Source organism: Malania oleifera, chromosome 6 (assembly GCF_029873635.1).
Source record: "Malania oleifera isolate guangnan ecotype guangnan chromosome 6, ASM2987363v1, whole genome shotgun sequence".
NCBI lineage: Eukaryota > Viridiplantae > Streptophyta > Magnoliopsida > Santalales > Ximeniaceae > Malania > Malania oleifera.
Window position 1 is genome coordinate 4,208,605 of NC_080422.1, and position 18,439 is coordinate 4,227,043.

Consider the following 18,439-nt stretch of genomic DNA (forward strand, 5'->3'; position numbering starts at 1 on the left):
TCCATAAGAAATAAAAGAAGTAAACTTTGGATTTGATGGTTTGCCCTCTGTTGTTTGTTTAGCTGCTCACCAAACCAATCATCCAACCTAATATCAACTCAGCAATGCTGTGATTAATTAATTGGTTTTCTTGGCATTGAAAGAATGCCACATGATGTTTGGGCCCATGTCCATGGAAAGATGACATATGGACATTGGTGCTTGTGTGGGGAGTCATGTTTTAGTGGAGAGTCATGGGCCTGTCCCATCAAGAGAAAAAGGGAGACTAAATATTATCATGTATTAATTATTGACAAAAGTTACATCATTAATTTATTCAGTATCTTTTCATAAAACCTAAGATAAATACCCACTCTGTTTCTCTCTGTTTTTCTTCATTCATGAACATTTTTTTTTCCACAATTGGTTCTTAGAGTGAAAAATTTTCTTGTGGGTTTTGCAATTCAGAGGTTGAAGATTGATGGGTTTTCCTCAGAATCCTGCAAGCCCTCCTCACTTCTACCCTCAGGCACTGCAGCTGAAACTCTATCAGGCCTTCATATTCTCAATCCCAATCCTTTTTTCCATAATTTTGTTCCTGCTGTTCTACTTGTTCTACCTCAAGAGAAGGACTTCTACTGCTATCCCCTCCTCCCAATTACCACCACAGACCCTCGTCACCTTGAACCAAGACAGCTCATTTGTCCCTTTGGTGAGACACATACCCTTCTTTCTCTCCGTTCTGCTCTGTTCTCTTCTTTCTTTCTTCTTCTTCTTTTATTTTCTTTCTTATTTTTGGACTCTGAAGTTGAGTTGTTTTGGTGCATAAAGACCCTTCATTAGTTCATTACATAGACAGTTTCCTAAGGCAATGCTCTCAAGCATGACTTCTTGTTATTAATACTAAAACCCCATCTCAAAGAGAATTTTTTTTTCTTGTTGCAGTTCTATTGGATAGGACTATGATCTTATGATCTGCTTTTCTACTTTTTAAGACTTTGCTTTGTTTTGTTTGTGTAGCCTCGTGAGGTAGGCTTGAAGGGTGACCTCAAAGACAAACTCCCAATTGTCTTATTTGATGAAGATCTGAGGGCAAAGGACTCACAGTAAGTTTAAGTTATTTTACATTTCTTGATTTTTTTTTGAGTTGATTAGCTACTATTTCAAAAGAAAGGTAAAGATATGGTGCCTTATATATACATATATATATATATATATATATATATTTTATATTTATTTATGCATGTGTATTAATCCTCACACTCAACACTTTATTTTATTTATTTATTTTTGGGTCAACCAGACGGTTCATATGAACCAGGACGGAAGATAGTCCATTTTACATCCCGTATCCTTTCTTTCCTCTTTTAAGATTCGAATCTGAATTCTTTAACAAGCAATGATCGGTTATAAAAAATTTATCAAGAGACCATACTCGGCTGTTATCTATCATTAATTTAACATGATCCAATGCAGCCAGCCATATATAGAGAGAAACATGCACATGGCCGCATGCCCTACAAAAAAGGTGCATAATTTATAACATTACATCACGCCCATTAAGTATACAATTAAGGAGAAATTATATGGGAGATTGGCCCCTCCAAGTAGTGATCAAAGATGAGACAAATGGGAGTAGATCCCACTGAAGACAAATAGCGAAGGGTAGTGGGACACTTACCTATCTCACATTTAGCCTATGGGCATAAGGACATGTAGAAGGGCCGGTTCACTTAATAGTTTCTCATTATCTAGATGAGTCAACTAAAATTAACGGTTGAGATTGAGTGGGACCCATAATTTTTTAGAGTAAAAGTATATCACCTTCACTAGATGAACCCTAGTTAGCTAGTGGTAGCTGCAGCATCTGTGTCCTTTTTCCCCTAAGAATCTCATATGACATCCTCTATTTTCTTTACTAGCCCTTTTGGGAAAGCCTTCTATCATAAAGATAGGATATGAGATGAAGAGAAGGCATCTGCAGAGGTTCTCCCCAAAATAAATAGACTATGCAATCAACTGTCCCACTAGAACCTATTCTTATATGCAATTTCACATGGCATAGTAACTAAGAAGGTGTTAACTTCCATGTGATTAATTATATTCATAATTAATTTAAAGTTTCTTGCGATAATAGGAGTAAAATATTAAAGTTTATGGTTAAAACATTGAAGACGATCAATGGGCTCGATCATAAAACTAATTACATATACTCCAAAACCCTAAAAATTCAGCACTTTTCTATACAAAAATTTCCTTTTGAAATGCAAATTAAACCAAAACTTGCAAATTAAGATCACCTTTAAAATCTAAAGTAACATAAAATCCTAACCTCTCTCAATAAGAAACAAAAATTACCTTAACATTTGTCAAAAATAAGAATATGTTGATATGGCAACCAAAATAGGGAAAATTAGGGTTTGTAATGAATTCTAACCTCGTAAATGTGACTTTCCGTGCATAACATTATAGTCACGCAGCTCACACCATATTAAAAGCCACGATCGATACAACTTTGGTCTCAAATGTTACTATTTGCTAAAAGACTTCTTGAGGTCTCATTAGTCCATGAACTGTAGTTTCAGACTACAATCATCCTTTATCATTACTAAAATCATATATCCACAGTACTTGTGTTAGATTGTGTGTATATATATTAACTACAGTTGCAATTTTTTGAGATTATGTCTGAATTATAAATTGCCTAATCAATGATTAGGAAATTGAAATAAAAACTTGGTGCAGATGCAGTGTGTGCTTGAAAGAATTTGAGATGAAGGAGGAGCTACACCAGCTGCCCTCATGCAAGCATGTGTTCCACATTGACTGTATCCATCATTGGCTCCACTCCAACTCCACTTGCCCCCTCTGCAGATCTCTGGTCATTCCCCACCCCACAACCAAACACGAGCAAATTAGAGAACAAGAAGCAATAGTTGATCATCATCAAGTAAGATCATTGAGTTCTACCACTAATTTTACTGGAAGTGATGAACAGAACACTATTCAAATTGGTCACCAAGGATCAATATCCAGTTTAAGGGAGAGTCCTGCAGGAAGAATGGGGGATGAATTGGGTTGTCCGGATCGAGAATCAGTTGTTCTCCACATCCAAACACATACTTCTTCGTAAGCCTACTACCATAACAGTCTCGATCCAACTCCAATGAGATATTGTTTGTTTGTTTTGGCCTATTAGGCCTCACAATTTTGACCCACCCCAAACAAATGCCTCACAAGGTCGAGACTTGAGACCTAACCACAAAACCTCTTAGTATACATCCGATGTGGAATCGTGACCTAGTTATAGAGCAACTACTTTCATTTCGCACATGAATGGGTTGGAGTGATTGGGCTTCTTCTTCTTCCTCTTCTTCTTTCTTCTTTTTAAATGTTTGGATGAAATTGTGAGATTTTCAGTTTCTTTTCATTTCCTTACTATTATGTTTGTTGCCAAGGATATATACTCTTTGTACTGCAGCCAAGAGGTGTCAACATTTTGGTTACCATACCAGAGAGGCCTAGCTTCTTTTGTATAACAAAAAGAAACAAGAATCTCGGTAATCATCGTCACATAATGAAATGAAATAAGATAAAAATGGAACGAAACAGAGAAATAAATAGGCAACTCATAAAAACCAATTAACAATTTCGATTCAGTTTCATTCCTACCTAGAAAACTTGCATGTAAAGTTGCCAAATCCATTCCTCGTGCAGATGCATATAATGAACGAGCTATCCTACCAAATACATCAACCTATAAACAGACTCAAAGAGTGTATTACAGTCATAAATACTTAAATCTTTCCCTGTTCCATTCCTTGCACAAAGAAATTATAGCTCATCTTATTTTCAGATAGAGTAACAATAGAACAACAAAGGGGAAAAATTTTAAAAGTTCCAAACAGATCCCAAATGTCATACTTTTAGAATCAAAGAAGCTGCCATGTAAAGAGCCCAGACCAAAAATGCAGAAACAATGGTAGTTCTAGTAGGCATCCTGCCCTTGTCACTCCTCAAGACCATTGCTTCATATATAGGCCAGCAGTTCACAACCACAAAACCAGCTATGAACATCTGCACCCCAAACAGTCCTACAAAACTAGTCCCCCCTTTTCCAAAAACCTCAGTGAACCCCCAAATGAAGGACAACAAGTTGATGATGGCAGCCATGGCCAGGGGCACGAACATCGGTGAGGCTATCCCAAACTCGAACACCTCCCGATCATATCGTTTGCTTTGTTCGTCATCGAGAACTTTGCTGGTGATATTGAAGCCATGGGAGGGAATGCCCAAGGACTTGAGCAGGAATTCTAGTAAGCCAAACAAGAAACAAGAGAGTCCCCTGGCCAGCCACATTCTTTGGTCACTCCACCACTTTTGGAGCGTTCCTCCCAAAGAAATGAAGTCTAGAAAATCTTGAGTGTAGGATCCCAAGAAGAGAAATGCATATAGGAGAAACCATGGATCACAGACCTGTATGATACACCACCAGTTTCAGTGTTAAAAGGAAATCTAAAGATTCATCATATCAAGGACTCTGAAATGTAAACTTTGATGAATTCCACAAAAGGATCCTTCAAGTTATTGTCAAGTTTTAGTATTAGTAGGAGATCTTGAACATTCTTAGGAACCTTGAAATGTAAGCAAGCATCTAAGTATGTGAATTTTGGGTGAATGCCATAAAAGGGTCATCCAAGTTTTGCTTTAATTGCATATTATTTCTTGGGTTTTTAGTTTTAGCAATTTGATTCTTTGAATTCATTTCTAATTAGATATATTTTACTACTTATGCCAAAGGTGTCAATGCAATTCAAGGTGAAACTTTAAGGGTCAAATCAATAAAATTAAGTAAATGAAAGATTCCGTGCAATTGTAAAAACCTTTGAAGACCTTATGCATAACTCACCCATAAATTTTTTAAGACAAAAGACATTGACCTCTTAAGGTTTGACAAAAAAGATAGAGGCCTCCTCTGAGGTTTCAAAAATACCATTGACCTCTCCTGCGATTTCAAAAATGTCATAGTCCGCCCCTGAGATTCGTCAAAAAGACACAAACCTCACCTCGAAAGACTTGTATTTTTGCAAAATACAAGGGGAGGTTTGTGTCTTTTTGAAAAATCTCAGGGAAGGTTCTTTAAATTTTTGAACCCTCAAAGGAGATCCTTAAAATTTTTTAAAATTCAAGGAAGGTTTGTGTCTTTTTACCAAACATCATACGAGGTCAATATTTTTTGCCCAAATGTTTAAATAGTCATTTTAGAACACAGAAAAAAGGAAAAAAGAAACACAAATGATGACAATGCAATTAAATATTAAGGCATATGGCGTTTCGAAAACAATTAATTTTTTTTCAATATCTTGAGGAGTTGCAAAAATGACACCTTATTTTATAAATTTTAAAAAATTATGTATATTATTTTTCAAATTCTCCATATTAAAATTGAAAAATTGAAGAAGAATGCTTCATTTTTATTTATTTATCAATTCTTTGAAAATTGGAGGAAAAAATAAAAACTATTGTCTACAAAGACAATCTCTAAACTCTACCAACATATTAATTGACAAAAGTAAGATTTTAATAGAAAAATATCATAATTTACCTATAAAAATATTTATAATCTTTCAAAAATAAATTCATAAAGGCAAAAATTTACAGTACTTACTTTTGGGAAGATGGAGATCCCATTGAGGAGAGCTAGCTGTGGGAGGAAGGCATATGTGGTGAGAGCAAGGGACCAAAAGGGCCAGCCTGTATAGTGAGCATAAGCAAGGCCCATCAAAGGGCCCATGGACCTGAACCCAAAAGTCAAGGGATTGTACTTGGAGAAGGCCACTTCAAGGAGGCCCACGGCCCAACGCTTGCACTGGTTCAACATGTCATTGAGGCTGATGGGTATGTCCCCCAGAAAGGCTGCCCTCTCTGGGCTGCAGAAAATTGACTTCCACCCCTCACACTGCAGCCTGTAACCAGTGTAGTAGTCTTCCACAAAGGACCCATACTTGAAGCCCATCTTTGCATTCCAAAACAAGTTCATCAGCCCACCAAAGCTATTTCCAAAAGCCTATTGGGCCTGAGCAATACAGCCCGGTACCGCATAGAATTTATAATAATGCAATAATTACGGGCACATTGTCGAATATCATCTTGGACTGATATATTTGGCGCAAGTGATACCCATTTTATATATAAAAAAATTATTAGGGTTTTTTTTTTTTTTATTACATAGGAACTCCAGCCACCAACAAGACTCTCGGATTCTCTGATGCAATACCAAACCTATGGATCAGCGCCTCCCCTAGGTCTCGCTGATTAGGTAATCAACCACTAATCATTTTTTTAAAAAAGCCAATTATAGTTTTGGGTCATCGATGATTTCACATCGTAGCTGGGTAAGTTTAACCTAGCTAATAATCTATTCATGTATGTTATTGTACGAGCATCTAACTTGCTTGAGAAATGCGAACGTGGCAAAATCATATTGGTGCAATATAAACCCTATGCAGTGCGAGAACTTTTCTCTTTAATACACCATAATAAGAAAGCTTACCTTATAACCCCAAGTAGTGTGGTTCTCATAATCACAACTCGCGACGTTGTGTGCCAATGCCAAAACGCGTGAGGATTGGATGGGCTTGTCCGCAACATGGTTTGGGCTGAGTTCGGGGATTTCGGGTTGCACGAAAGAAGATGGCCCTCCAAAGAACGCCCGACGATGGAAGAAGCATCCGGTGCCCACGTAGTTAGGGCCTGAAAGGCCGTCCATGCCCAAAGGATTAATCTGAAACAAGCGTTTGTACTCACATGCATACGTATCTCTCTTGTTGATTCCATGAAACCGTTGGGGGAACTGAATAAACCCTAACGTTGGGCGAATTGCAGAGTCAAAATGGTAGCATAGAAAACGAAGAGGCGTCTTCGGGTCGTTTGAGTACGTGTCACAGTCCAAGGTCAAGAGAATAGGTGCGTTGGTCATCGTCGCCGACACACGAAGCTTCAAAACACAGCATAATAACGATGATGAAAGACGATCGAGTAAAGTGATTGTCACATTCTGAGTCACTGGTAAGAGGGTGCTTACGAGGACATTGAGGGCGCCGGCTTTAAAATGATGCGGCGAGTTCCTGCTTTTCTGCCTCGACACATAGATGAGATTTGGCATCATCTGGCCTCTATCGTCTTCGTCTTTCTCACTTTCTAACAGAACCTGTTCATAATTTCAGATCCTTGTCTCGGCAGATCAGGTCAGTCGAATTCTTAAAAGAATATTTAAATATTATTGCGCGATGTAAAAATATAGGACCTGAATGACAGTGGGATGGTGTTGACGCGTGAATTCATGTGTCCATTTGGTGAAAGCCTGGCGCTGAGCTTTAGTGGCGATGTACTCTTCCCCAACCCTCCCTTTCTCCACCACGCTTTCTACTTTATCTTTCATATCTTGGTACATCATCTGCAAAAAAGAATCTCAATCAATCTCCTTTCAAAATTTCTTCTTCCTAATCGATCGTAAAAAATTATTATGATGGTCCACTAATCCTTCTGTACTTTAAAAAGGGCTATATATGTACTTTGTGTTTCAATTGCTTGAATTGCCACTAGTTGGATCATTTTAGTAATCTTAATTTAGCCTTATTGATCCATTAATTGATCCGTTCGATAGTTTCGGTTTGGCATAATGGAAATATTATAGTTATGTGTCTTTTTGCCAAATAGGAGGGAGGGTCAATCAATGTTTTTTATCCTATATTTTAATATAAATCTTTTATCAAAATTTATTTAGAATTGATCAAGTCGGTCCATTTTTAATTTTTGTCCAAACAACTAGTGATATTATTATGTGGGGCCCACGCTATAATGCTAAAGTGAGCCCACATCGCGATATGGTCATGAAAATTAAATTTGATTGTTGTTACAATTTGAAATTTTTAATAAAAAATATTTTTTTGTGCTTACTTTGGATATAATTAGATTTGAATTTGAATTGGATTTGGATAAGATGTAATATAAAATTGTATTGAAATTTATTCATATCCACCAAAATTCAAATTGAAAGTACGAAATTCATGGTTTCAAATATAGCATCATGCAAACCCTAAATTATGAGGGCAAACAAAATAATTGATGCACAAGATAGACTCACATCACAATGATTCAAAACTCATTATTTCATACCATTAATATATACCCCTAAATTACATAAATATATTTATTTGTCAAAAATTTAAACCCTAATTATTCGTCAGAGTACCTCTAACCAAGGTCCTACATGATAATATCCCTAAAGGTGACTCGATTTAATACTAATTGCAATGGTTTTGAACCCAATTTCAGTGAGGTATCATCCGCTTTAATCCATTGATCTCATGGGCTTGTCTTATAAAAGATGTCTCGCATATAGTTGAAACCCAAATCAACCTCATAAGCCCAAAATTTTTCTAATATACTCCAATCAATGTTACTGCTCATATGTTATGATATGAATATACCACACTAATTCGTTATGTATGGATGATGAGATTCCATTGATACAGAGTCAATTTCAATAGACTTATTGGATTGGAGGGTCTGATTGGCATGCACCCAGTAGGAGACCATTGCGACGTTCTCGAATGCGAACTTAAGAAGGTGGTTTTAAAAATATTTTCGTGGAAAACAAAGTATGATGGAGTCACTACTAATCTTTTAATGTGGTTAGAACACTTGATTACTACCCAATTAAGGGTAGAATCGGACTGCATTTCCAGAGTCGGGTTTGAAAGTTCGGTTATGTGAGGAGAAGGTATTAGCACCCCGTACACGTATGTTCTATGAACGGTATCTAATTAATTGAAAATTATCCACAAATTAAATTTAATAAGCTTTTGAAATTACTCTCTTTAAAAAGTTATGAAAAAAAGTATAAGATAAATACTATATAAGTATTCCCTTAGAATCGGGGCATACCGTACTTTGAAGAGCTCATGCCTCCTTTTGAAGTCATTGAGATATAAAAATCGAGAAAGTAGGTTACAAAAATATGCTCCCAAGTTTTTTAGAATTTTGTAGGATTTTTTTAAGGAAAAATAAATTTTTCGTAACCGTGGGAGGTTTTTGGACTCATTTGGGATGAAAACAATTTTCAAGACCTCAAAAATATTTTTTTTGGATTTTTGGTGATTTTTCCCAAATTTTAAAAAAACACAAATTTATTTAAAGAAAATAGTGAAAGTCAAAAAATATTTTCCTAGATTTTTTTTTTTGTAATTTTTATAAAGTTCCTAAAGTGCAAAACAAAATTTTTACTTCAAAAAATTTTTCAAGTGCAAAAACAAATTTTTAATTTTAAAATCATTTTTGAGATTTTTTTTGTAATTTTTCTGAATTTTTATGGTATTTTTTTGAGATTTTTAAAGTGCAAAACAAAAAAATATTCTTATGGATTTTTCTGTATTTTTATATGATTTTTGTTGAATTTTTCATGAATTATTAAAGCATTTAAATAGTAATAATTAAATAAAATAAAGAAAAATGATGACAACCGGTTTGAGAGGACGAATTGGTCAAACATTGACTGCTCTGGGAGAAACCAGTTTAATACTTGGTCAAGGCCATCCGACTTAAAGCTAGGGCACGTGGCACCTTGCGAGTGGATGAGCAAGTGCGAGGGGAGATTGATGAGGTGGCACGATCTCAAACGTCCACCGAGTGAAGATCTGACGGCTGCAATGAAGACGCTTCATTCATTTATGGCGAGGGGGGCAGGAGCCATGTGTGGGCTAACGAGCGAAGAAGCGTGCATTAATGATGGCTCTTGGTTCGGTGCAATCACGGCCTTTGAAGGAGATCAGAGATCAGACGGTAGTGGTGAGACGCATCCAGATGGATGACACGGCCAAATCTCAGTCGTTCGAAGAGGCCCAGATCATGCGGTAGTAAACAAGGTGTACATGGATCGCCTGCGTGGCCAGATTTTGACCGTGTGCAGAGAACATAGCATGGACAGTTGAGACTCAACCACGTCACTTCCTCATCAAACGGATAGAAGAATGTCATGCGCTGAAATCCTAGGGTCCCGAGGGTTGTGATACTTAAACCCAAAATTTTCCATTTCCTCGTTTTCATATTCTTCATTTTCTCGAGCACTCCCTACCCTCTCTCTCTTCTCTCCTCCTTCTTTTTCCCTGCAATGCAAAAACCCTAGGGTTTCTGCAATCTCCTCCTTCAAGTTCTTCCTTCTCTCTCTAATTCCTGGACTTAGGATCCTTTTAGTTTCTTGCTCGCCTCTCTGCTCTCACTTGAAACCCTATATTTCTTCCACCCCTGCTTTCACCACTTCCCTCGAATACTCACTCTCTCTACAACCGGCAACTCCAAGCATGAAACCTTAGGGTTTCGTGTTCTTCTTTCTCTATGCCCAAACATGAAAACCCTAGATCTAACCTGCAAATCCCTCCCAATCTCTCTCAATCCTCTGCATCTCTTGTGAATAGAAACCCTAGGGTTTCTAGTTCTCCATTATTCCCTACAGACGAACCCCTCAACTTCCTTTTTGGATGATCTAAAAAAAAGATTGGGTTCAGATCTTCGCACTACGCCTTTATTCTAAAAAAACTAAAACCGGTTCCATGCTTTTGTTTGTTCGTATTTTCAAGGACGACCACTCAAACTCTCGAGGATGTTCAAGATGGGGCAACTTGAAGGCGAGACACCAAGGAAGTCATAACCGAAGCTCTAGAGGTTACGAAAAAAGATAAGTGATTCCTTTTCTCACTTATTTCCATTTTGGCTATGTGAATGCTCAGGTTGATTGTGTGTGTTCGTGCTTGATGAATCCTAGTTATGTGTGTGTGGTGTTATTCGTGCTTGGTTAGGCTTTCGGGTTGGGGTCGAGGACGAAGATGAGTTAATTCGTTACTGACCTGGTGAGTGGTGCTTGGGTTGACTTGTGCGAGTCAACACATGGGGACGTGTGAACTAACTCGGGTGAACCCAAGTGAGTCACGTGCTTGCAGGCACGTGTGAGGGTGGGTTAGTTTTTGTTTCAAGCCTGTGCGTGTATTTTGGGCTTGGTGGGTTTCAAAATGGGGCTTCAGGTGATTTTCTAAAGTGAAGTGGGCTTGGCTTAATTAAATGGGTCCGGTTTGAGTTTTTAAAAGCAAATGGGCTAGTTCTCTAAAATGGGTTGGGGTTAAACCTTTTAAAAACGAGCTGGTCTGGGTTAATTTTCAAAATGGGCTTGAGTTGAATTTTTAAATGGGCTGGCCTGGGTTAATTTTTAAAACAAAGTGGGCTGGGTTAATTTTTAAAAACTGGTTGGGTTTGCATTTAAATGGGCCTAGGGGGATCTATAAGAACTGGGCCTCAGGTGTTTTGAAAATGGTTATGGGTCGGTTTCTATTTTAAAATGGGTTTCTGGGCTTGAGTTAAAAGAAGTGGGCTTCGGGTGTGAATTTGAAAACATTTCGGCTTGGGTAGTTTAAAAGTGAAGTTGGGCCTAGGAGATTTAAAACGAGTTCAGGCTCGATTGTTTTAAATGAGTTGGGCTTTGGGTTGATGGTTCAATTCAGATCCAGGCCTGAGGTGGTAAATGGGTCAGAGGTTTCGGGTTAGTTCAAAATGGGTTCGAACCCCAATTCTAGTTTGGGTTTAGTAGGGGTTTTGATCTCGAGTTTGGCCTTTTATTCGGGTTCCAACTTGAACTTGAGGCTCAGATGGGGAGGGGTGCCTGCACTTATATACAAACAGAGCTAACAATGAATTTAGGAATTGAACGAAACAAAGAGGGAGAACTACATGCTTGACCTCCTTTTCCTCTCTGGTGTTTGCCAGTGATTGTTTGGGCTGGGTGAACCACTGATCTGCTTTCGAGTGAGCTTCTGAATTTTGTCTACGACTCTATTCTTCTGCTCCTCTGCTCCTCTACAATCTTGCAGAGTTTTCCTATGCTCCTCCCTCTCCTTCTCTCAATCCCTACAGAGCTTCTGCAGAGTTTTTCTAATACTCATTTTTCTCTCTTCTTCTTCTTCCTCTCAATCTTTGTAGGGTTTTTCTAACTCTTTTGTGTGTCCTCTATAGTGTAAGCTCGCCCCTATTTATAGGGAGCTAGGGGTTGACTTGGTGCCATTTGCCTAACAGAATTCCCCTCTCTTATTCCCTGCGCTGGCAGGGAATATTACTTTTTAACCGCCCTTAATTTTGCACATGTGAATTCTATTATTATTTTCTTTGCTAACTAATTGAGCTATTTCTCTCTTTTGTGTGCAGGTGAACACGGGGATATGCCATCAGCTCTTGCTAGTTGGCAATCAAAGATTGGAGGGCTTGTGTTTTTATTTGTTTTTTCTTTTCTTTTTGTTATTTGTTGTGTAGGATGTGTATGTACCCCCATACCTCACTGCCCGCAACATCTGTTTGTACACTTGTATTTTGTGATTTTTATTTCTTGTATGTATTTTCACTTTCATATATCTACATTTATGTGTGTTTGGCAACATGCGCTGCCCTCACCTGTACTTGGGACACATGACCACCCCTTTTCTGAATAAAGTGTGACCTCATGCATTTTTAATTTTTGACTAGAAACCCCAAATTCTCAATTGAATTTTCCAAAAGAAAAACTTGGTAATAAAAATGACTTTGAGACTTAACCAAAACACCGGTTTCAAAATTAAAAAGACCAAATTTAGGATCCTAAAGCTCGATTCCAAATTTCGAAGGACTCAACTTAATAGTTTCCAGACTCAAAAATTGGAAAACTTAATTCTCATCCTAATCGAAATAAAAGGACTAAATTTTGAAAGTTACAGAATTCAACTAAAAAAGTTCAAAGAAATTATTTTCAAGATTAAAATTAAGGACTCAATTTTTTTTGGATTTCAAGATTTAACACAACACCTAGCATAACAAAAGTAATTACAGGGGTCTCAATTAAAGGAGATTAATTTTGCAACTAAAAGGACCTATGCTAGAATTATAAAAACAAGGATCAAGAAGGCTTAATTTTTCTAAAATGATTTTGAGAGACTATTTTTTTAGAAAGTTTACAAAACTCAAATTCAAATTTTTTTTTTTTTTGAAAATTTTAAGGAACTCAACTAACTGAAATTAAAAGGACTCAAATATTTGAAAATAGAGATTCAGGGTCTTAATTTTAAAATTCAGGATCATCAGGTCTTTTTTAGAAAGACCTGATAAAAAGTAAGGTGTCCACGAGACATAAGTTGAAGTGGCAATTCAAGGTGGCACAATTAATCATATGTAATATGGACCCCTCTCCTAATTTTTTTTTTTTTTTTGTCCATTCTAAAAGTACGTACACATTACATATGGGAGCCACCATTAACGTTATAAAACAAATTATTAGTGCTCATATTTATTTTTAATTAATTTATTAAATTATAATTTCAATTATTTAAATTTTATAACGGAAATGAAGAGTTCTGCACGGCACACACTGTCATACACATCTTCATCCTCTTTCATAATTATATATTCTTCAGGTAGACTCTCTCTCAACACGTGTATACATATCTATCTATACAAACACACACACACACACACATGTCACGACAGGTGGGGGCTGTCTTTGTAGACTTTTCAATTTTGTAATTATTGGCAATGAGCTGCTAAATTATTGAGGCGTAACTCATGAGTATATAATATTGAGAATTCATTTTAAATTTTGTATATTTATTTGTTTATATAATTGATTCCTTTGCATACAAAATTGGTAAATTTTGTTTATGTGCAAAATTAGTTTTTTTATCGAGATGCATGTTCGACAAAAGTTTATCACGTGAAAATATTCAAGGAAAAAGATTCTTTCCTACTACCTAGACCTATGTTTCTCTAAAAATAAAATTCTATTATATTTCATATATATATATATATATATATATATTATGGATATGAAGAAGCAATAAAAAATGTTAATTATTTATTTCATATAAATTAGTAAAATTAATTAATCTCTAGAGTTAAATATTATTTACTTAATTATTCTACTTAATCCATATCAATTTTTTAATATATCATTAATCTTCCAAAATAAAAAGGATTAGTAACAATAATTAAAAAGTTACCTTAATATTGTGAGTCTCAGAACACCAAGCGTCCATATTTGATCTGAAATACACTTCGGGGCTTCTCTCCACCACCTTCTTCTCCCTACAAAAGGGCAACCAGTGTTTGGCAAAACTAGCAGCCTCCATGAGAGCAAACAGGGTGAGCTCCGAGCCCCCGTCGTCCGACACGTAAACCGCCACCTTCTCCGTTGGGTACTCGTAGGCCATCACCGAGAGCGCCGTATTCACTAGGCTCATCGGTGGCTCCTTGAACGGATCCGCCGTGCACACGAACACGTCCAGGGCCGGAAACCCCTCTCCCCACGCTGCGGCAGGTCCTCCAAGGAGGGCCTCCGGGAACTCCCTACGGGAGACCGGCCGCATGCGGAAGGCCTGCGTGGTAACCCACATGAACCCGAGGACAGCATCGGCCGCAAGCAGGCATAACCGGGTTGCAGCTGATGCTAGGCCGGTTGTGGAGTGGAGGAGAGCGACGGTGTGGTGGTAGAAAAGGGCTACTACGGCCGAAACGTAGACCGCGGCGAACACACGGTTCGGGATGGTCCGGCGCATGAGCCGGAGGGTGTGGAGGGGAGGGGAAGGGGTGGCGCAGTGGGGCGCAGCCTCCATCTTTTGGGAGCTGGTGGGTGGTGAAGGTATGGGTCCTTATTTATTTGGGAGCTGGTGGGTGGCGAAGGTATGGGTCCTTGTATATTTGTGAGCTAGCTAGGGGGATCCCCACATGTGTGGAGGTTTCAATGATATGCCCATGTACACTCGTGTGAACTACAGTTTAGTTTTTATATTTTTTTTTATTTTATATATATGCAAGCATGTGATCTTGATTTTTATATGACATTAATTTTAGTTTTTCAACGGGCGATCAAAAAAAAATCTTTTTTGAGCTACTTTAAATAATTAATTACTTATATTATTATTTAACTTTCAACGAGACTTTAAATAAATAAAAGAAAGAAGGAAAATTTATCGCTTATGGAGAGATTGTGATTATAATATTTGAGATTAATTTTTGTGTTAAAGGTTTTTGATTCAAACTTTACAAGAAAATTAGAAGATGATAGATATTAATGTCCGTCCCGTCTCACATCGTTTTTGTGAGCAGTTTCAAAGTCAGTATACGATCCTCTTAACTCTCTCTCCTTAATACCTAGGTTTTGAATAGAAAATATGAGGTAAATTATCTTTGGTATTTCATTAATGGGCACTAAAAAAAATGTATGTAAATTTTTATTTGCATTAAAATATATATATTTATAAAATTTTTAAATACTACTACTACTCCTCCTGTTGCTATAGTTATTATTATTATTATTATTATTGACAATCAACTATGTCTTTTCAAGATACTCAGTGGATTTTTTTTTAGGAAATGTAATTGGATATTTTTTTTTGGTCTTGCACTGATCTTAATTTAATTTTTAGCAATGAAAATTAATATACAATATTAATTAATTGAAATGACTTCTACTATTTAGAAAAGTTTTATTATAAAAATGAGGAAAAATGGTCCGTGAGTACTATCACTGGCCACCGTGGCTACATGCGTTTAGGCGAAAAATTTTATTAAAGAAGTGGAAATGAATAGAAATTAAGTTGAAAATTAATTTTTGATTATATTTTTTAATTTCAAATATGATCAAGAATGAAGAGTCACTCTAAATTAAGAAAAATCAAACGCTTATGCATGGATATGTAAAATAAAAATTTATATATTTATTCACTATAAAATTTTAATTGTCCCTTATTTTCTTAATTATTGAATAAGAAAAAATAAATTCCTCAACATATTTTTTGTTCTTTTCCTATTAGTATAAATTCAGTGGCATGTCAATGTATTATTTTCAACAATTACTTCTAAATAACTTGTATTAGTTAAAATTAGTGAAAAACTAATGTTGATAATAACTAATAATTTTACTTATATATATATATATATATATATATATATATATATATATATATATAACATGTATACAAATATATCTTTCATAATTAAATGTTGAGTTATATTATTCATCTCGAGTCTACGATTATTGCAAACTCAGGGAACAAGAGGTGAGAGCATGACATATGAACCTATAGGCCACTCTTGTATTTTACATTAATGTTTAGATCTGTGACGAGCAGTATTTAATTTAATTAAATGTTTAAACTTCAAAATTGATTAAAATAACTATCTTGTCAAGAAAATGAAAAATGATGGAGGTTATAGACACCCTACTTTATCCAAATATAACAAGAAAATACATTGTCTATTTTTATACAATTATAGCGGCAGAAAAATACAAAATATATATAGCAGAAAAATACAAAAAAAAAAAATGAAATACAATACAACAAAAATAAATACAAATAAAAAGATAGTTAGTTGTTAAAATTAAATGGGGTGTTGGGAGATTAGCAATAAAAAAGATGGTTGGCTATTGGGAGATTGGCAATAAATAGGTGGTTGGATGGTTGAATTTAAATGTTATGATCAATGCATCCAAGCCTATAAATAAAGTCTTTTGAAGAGAAGAAAAAATAAAGAGAAAAAAAGAGAGTTTCGTGCATCCTGGAGACATCTAAGAAAGAGTGAGAGAGAGAAGAAAATTATTTGCTGAAAATTCAGGATTTGAGGTGCCTGCGTAGTCAGATTGATCTTGATGATCGAATGGTGATTTCTCGTTTGATTGAGCTAAAATATTGATAAATTGTTCTATACTCACCCTTTTTAATTCTAGTTGATCTAATTGTCATTTGGAGCTTTTTAGCTTTGGTTTTGTGGCTTAGACAACGACCTCATTGCAGCAATAACTTCAGGATTAGAGGTGCTTGTGCAGTTAGCTTGATTTAGATGATCGGATAGTGATTTCTCGTTTGATTTAACTGAAAGTTTGACAGGTTGTTTGTGACTCATCCTTCTTCATTTTGATAGGTGCAATTGTGATTTCGAGTTTTGTAACTTTGGTTTTGTAGCTTGGACAACAGTCCCATTGCAACAGCAACTTTAGGATTAGAGATACTTGCGCAATTAGTATGATCTAGACAATCGAATAGTGATTTCTCATTTGATTGAGTTGAAAGTTTGACATTTTGTTCATGACTCATCTTTCTTCATTTTGGTCATTCAGATTATCATTTGGGGTTTTTTAACTTCGGTTTTGTTGCTTGGACAGCAACTCCATCGCGGCAACAGTTTCAGGTAAAGAAAAGTCTTTAAAAACCTCAAAAAAAGTTTGAAAAAATGTTGAGAAAATTTCTACAAATATTTTGAAAAATCGGGGGATTTTTTAAAAGATTATTTTTCTTAGAATTTGGTGATTTTTTCTTGTTTTTGTGTGTGTGCGTTTTTATGATTTAAAAAAGGACAATGAGGTATTTTAAACCTCATCTGTAATATCTCTGAGGGGAATTTATCTAACAAAATCCCCTCGTTTGGAGGTTTTATTAGATATTCCTAAATCACACTGAAGTTTTTAACTTCCTGTCAATTTTGTTGATTTATGTATTTATTCATTTATATGTTTCTTATAAAAGGAGTTAATTAAGGATTATTAAATTCAATTTGGAGAGAATTCATAATTAATTAAGTACCGTTTGTCGAATGGGTGTGTAAGGGGTGCGAATATATTCTCCTCACATAACTGTGCTCTTGATCCTAACTCTGGTATAAGTAGACTGAGACTACTGGTTCCTTGGTCTAGGTTTAGTCTAGTGACCAATCAAATTAGTAGTAATTAGGTGTTTTAACTGCACCAAGGAAAAATAGGTTAGTAACAACTCCAAATAAAAAATTTTCAACCTTATATTTTACGTCCCTCACGGTATTAGGCCCCACTCCGAGACGTCGCGACAGGGGCAATAATTCTTTTTAGAATTCAAAAAATTAATTTAAGGAAATTAAATGATATTGACCGATGAATTTCAATTACGTGGTTGGGACGTGTCAAATTTGGTTTTTTATTTTACTTTTTCACTCTAGATTCTAGGCAGGCTTAAGCATTATTACCCAAGCATTAATATGGCCACTAACTTTTCAATTGAGTTAATTTAACTACCATTGCATATGGTTTGATCGATTGTATATAAAAATGCCTAAAAGTGTCAAATATGTGCCGTGCACACTCTATTCTCTTAGTTGAAATCTTAAAATTTGATATGTGCATAGATAATATATTAACTAAAGTCTATAAAGGTTTGGTTCAATTGAACCGCTCTTATACTGTGTTCACCCAGTTAAAAGATTGACAGTCCAATTGACTCTTAGACCACACTTAGAAGTTTTTCAAATGTTTAGTCCTTTGATATATTGTCAACGACTTTGCAATACGAGTCATAAAACCAATATTCTCAAAAAAAATATTTTAAAAAAATAAAAACAAACTCTAAAATGAAGGAATCAATGGCAT

General features: G+C 35.8%; 2 protein-coding genes across 3 annotated transcripts; one reads left to right on the forward strand and one right to left on the reverse strand.

Annotated features, from left to right (window-relative positions):
• On the forward strand, nucleotides 1-3,418 carry LOC131157002 (probable E3 ubiquitin-protein ligase RHA4A). 2 transcript variants are annotated; one of them, XM_058110813.1, is made up of 3 exons: nucleotides 1-279; nucleotides 1,000-1,085; nucleotides 2,725-3,418. In XM_058110813.1, exons 1-3 carry the CDS (start codon nucleotides 145-147, stop codon nucleotides 3,110-3,112), a joined length of 609 nt encoding a protein of 202 aa, XP_057966796.1. In that variant the 5' UTR covers nucleotides 1-144; the 3' UTR covers nucleotides 3,113-3,418. The 2 variants fall into 2 exon arrangements, with proteins under 2 accessions (XP_057966796.1, XP_057966795.1); XM_058110812.1 differs by having other exon boundaries at nucleotides 2-691.
• A 382-nt stretch (nucleotides 3,419-3,800) lies between these two features.
• Nucleotides 3,801-14,744, reverse strand: LOC131157003 (cellulose synthase-like protein G3). The gene is made up of 6 exons (XM_058110814.1): nucleotides 14,046-14,744; nucleotides 7,286-7,435; nucleotides 7,064-7,189; nucleotides 6,533-6,976; nucleotides 5,648-5,995; nucleotides 3,801-4,455 (listed from the first exon to the last, which is right to left on the reverse strand). The coding sequence occupies exons 1-6, from the start codon at nucleotides 14,655-14,657 to the stop codon at nucleotides 3,898-3,900; spliced, it is 2,238 nt and encodes a 745-aa protein (XP_057966797.1). The 5' UTR covers nucleotides 14,658-14,744; the 3' UTR covers nucleotides 3,801-3,897.
• Between the last annotated feature and the right edge of the window lie 3,695 nt (nucleotides 14,745-18,439).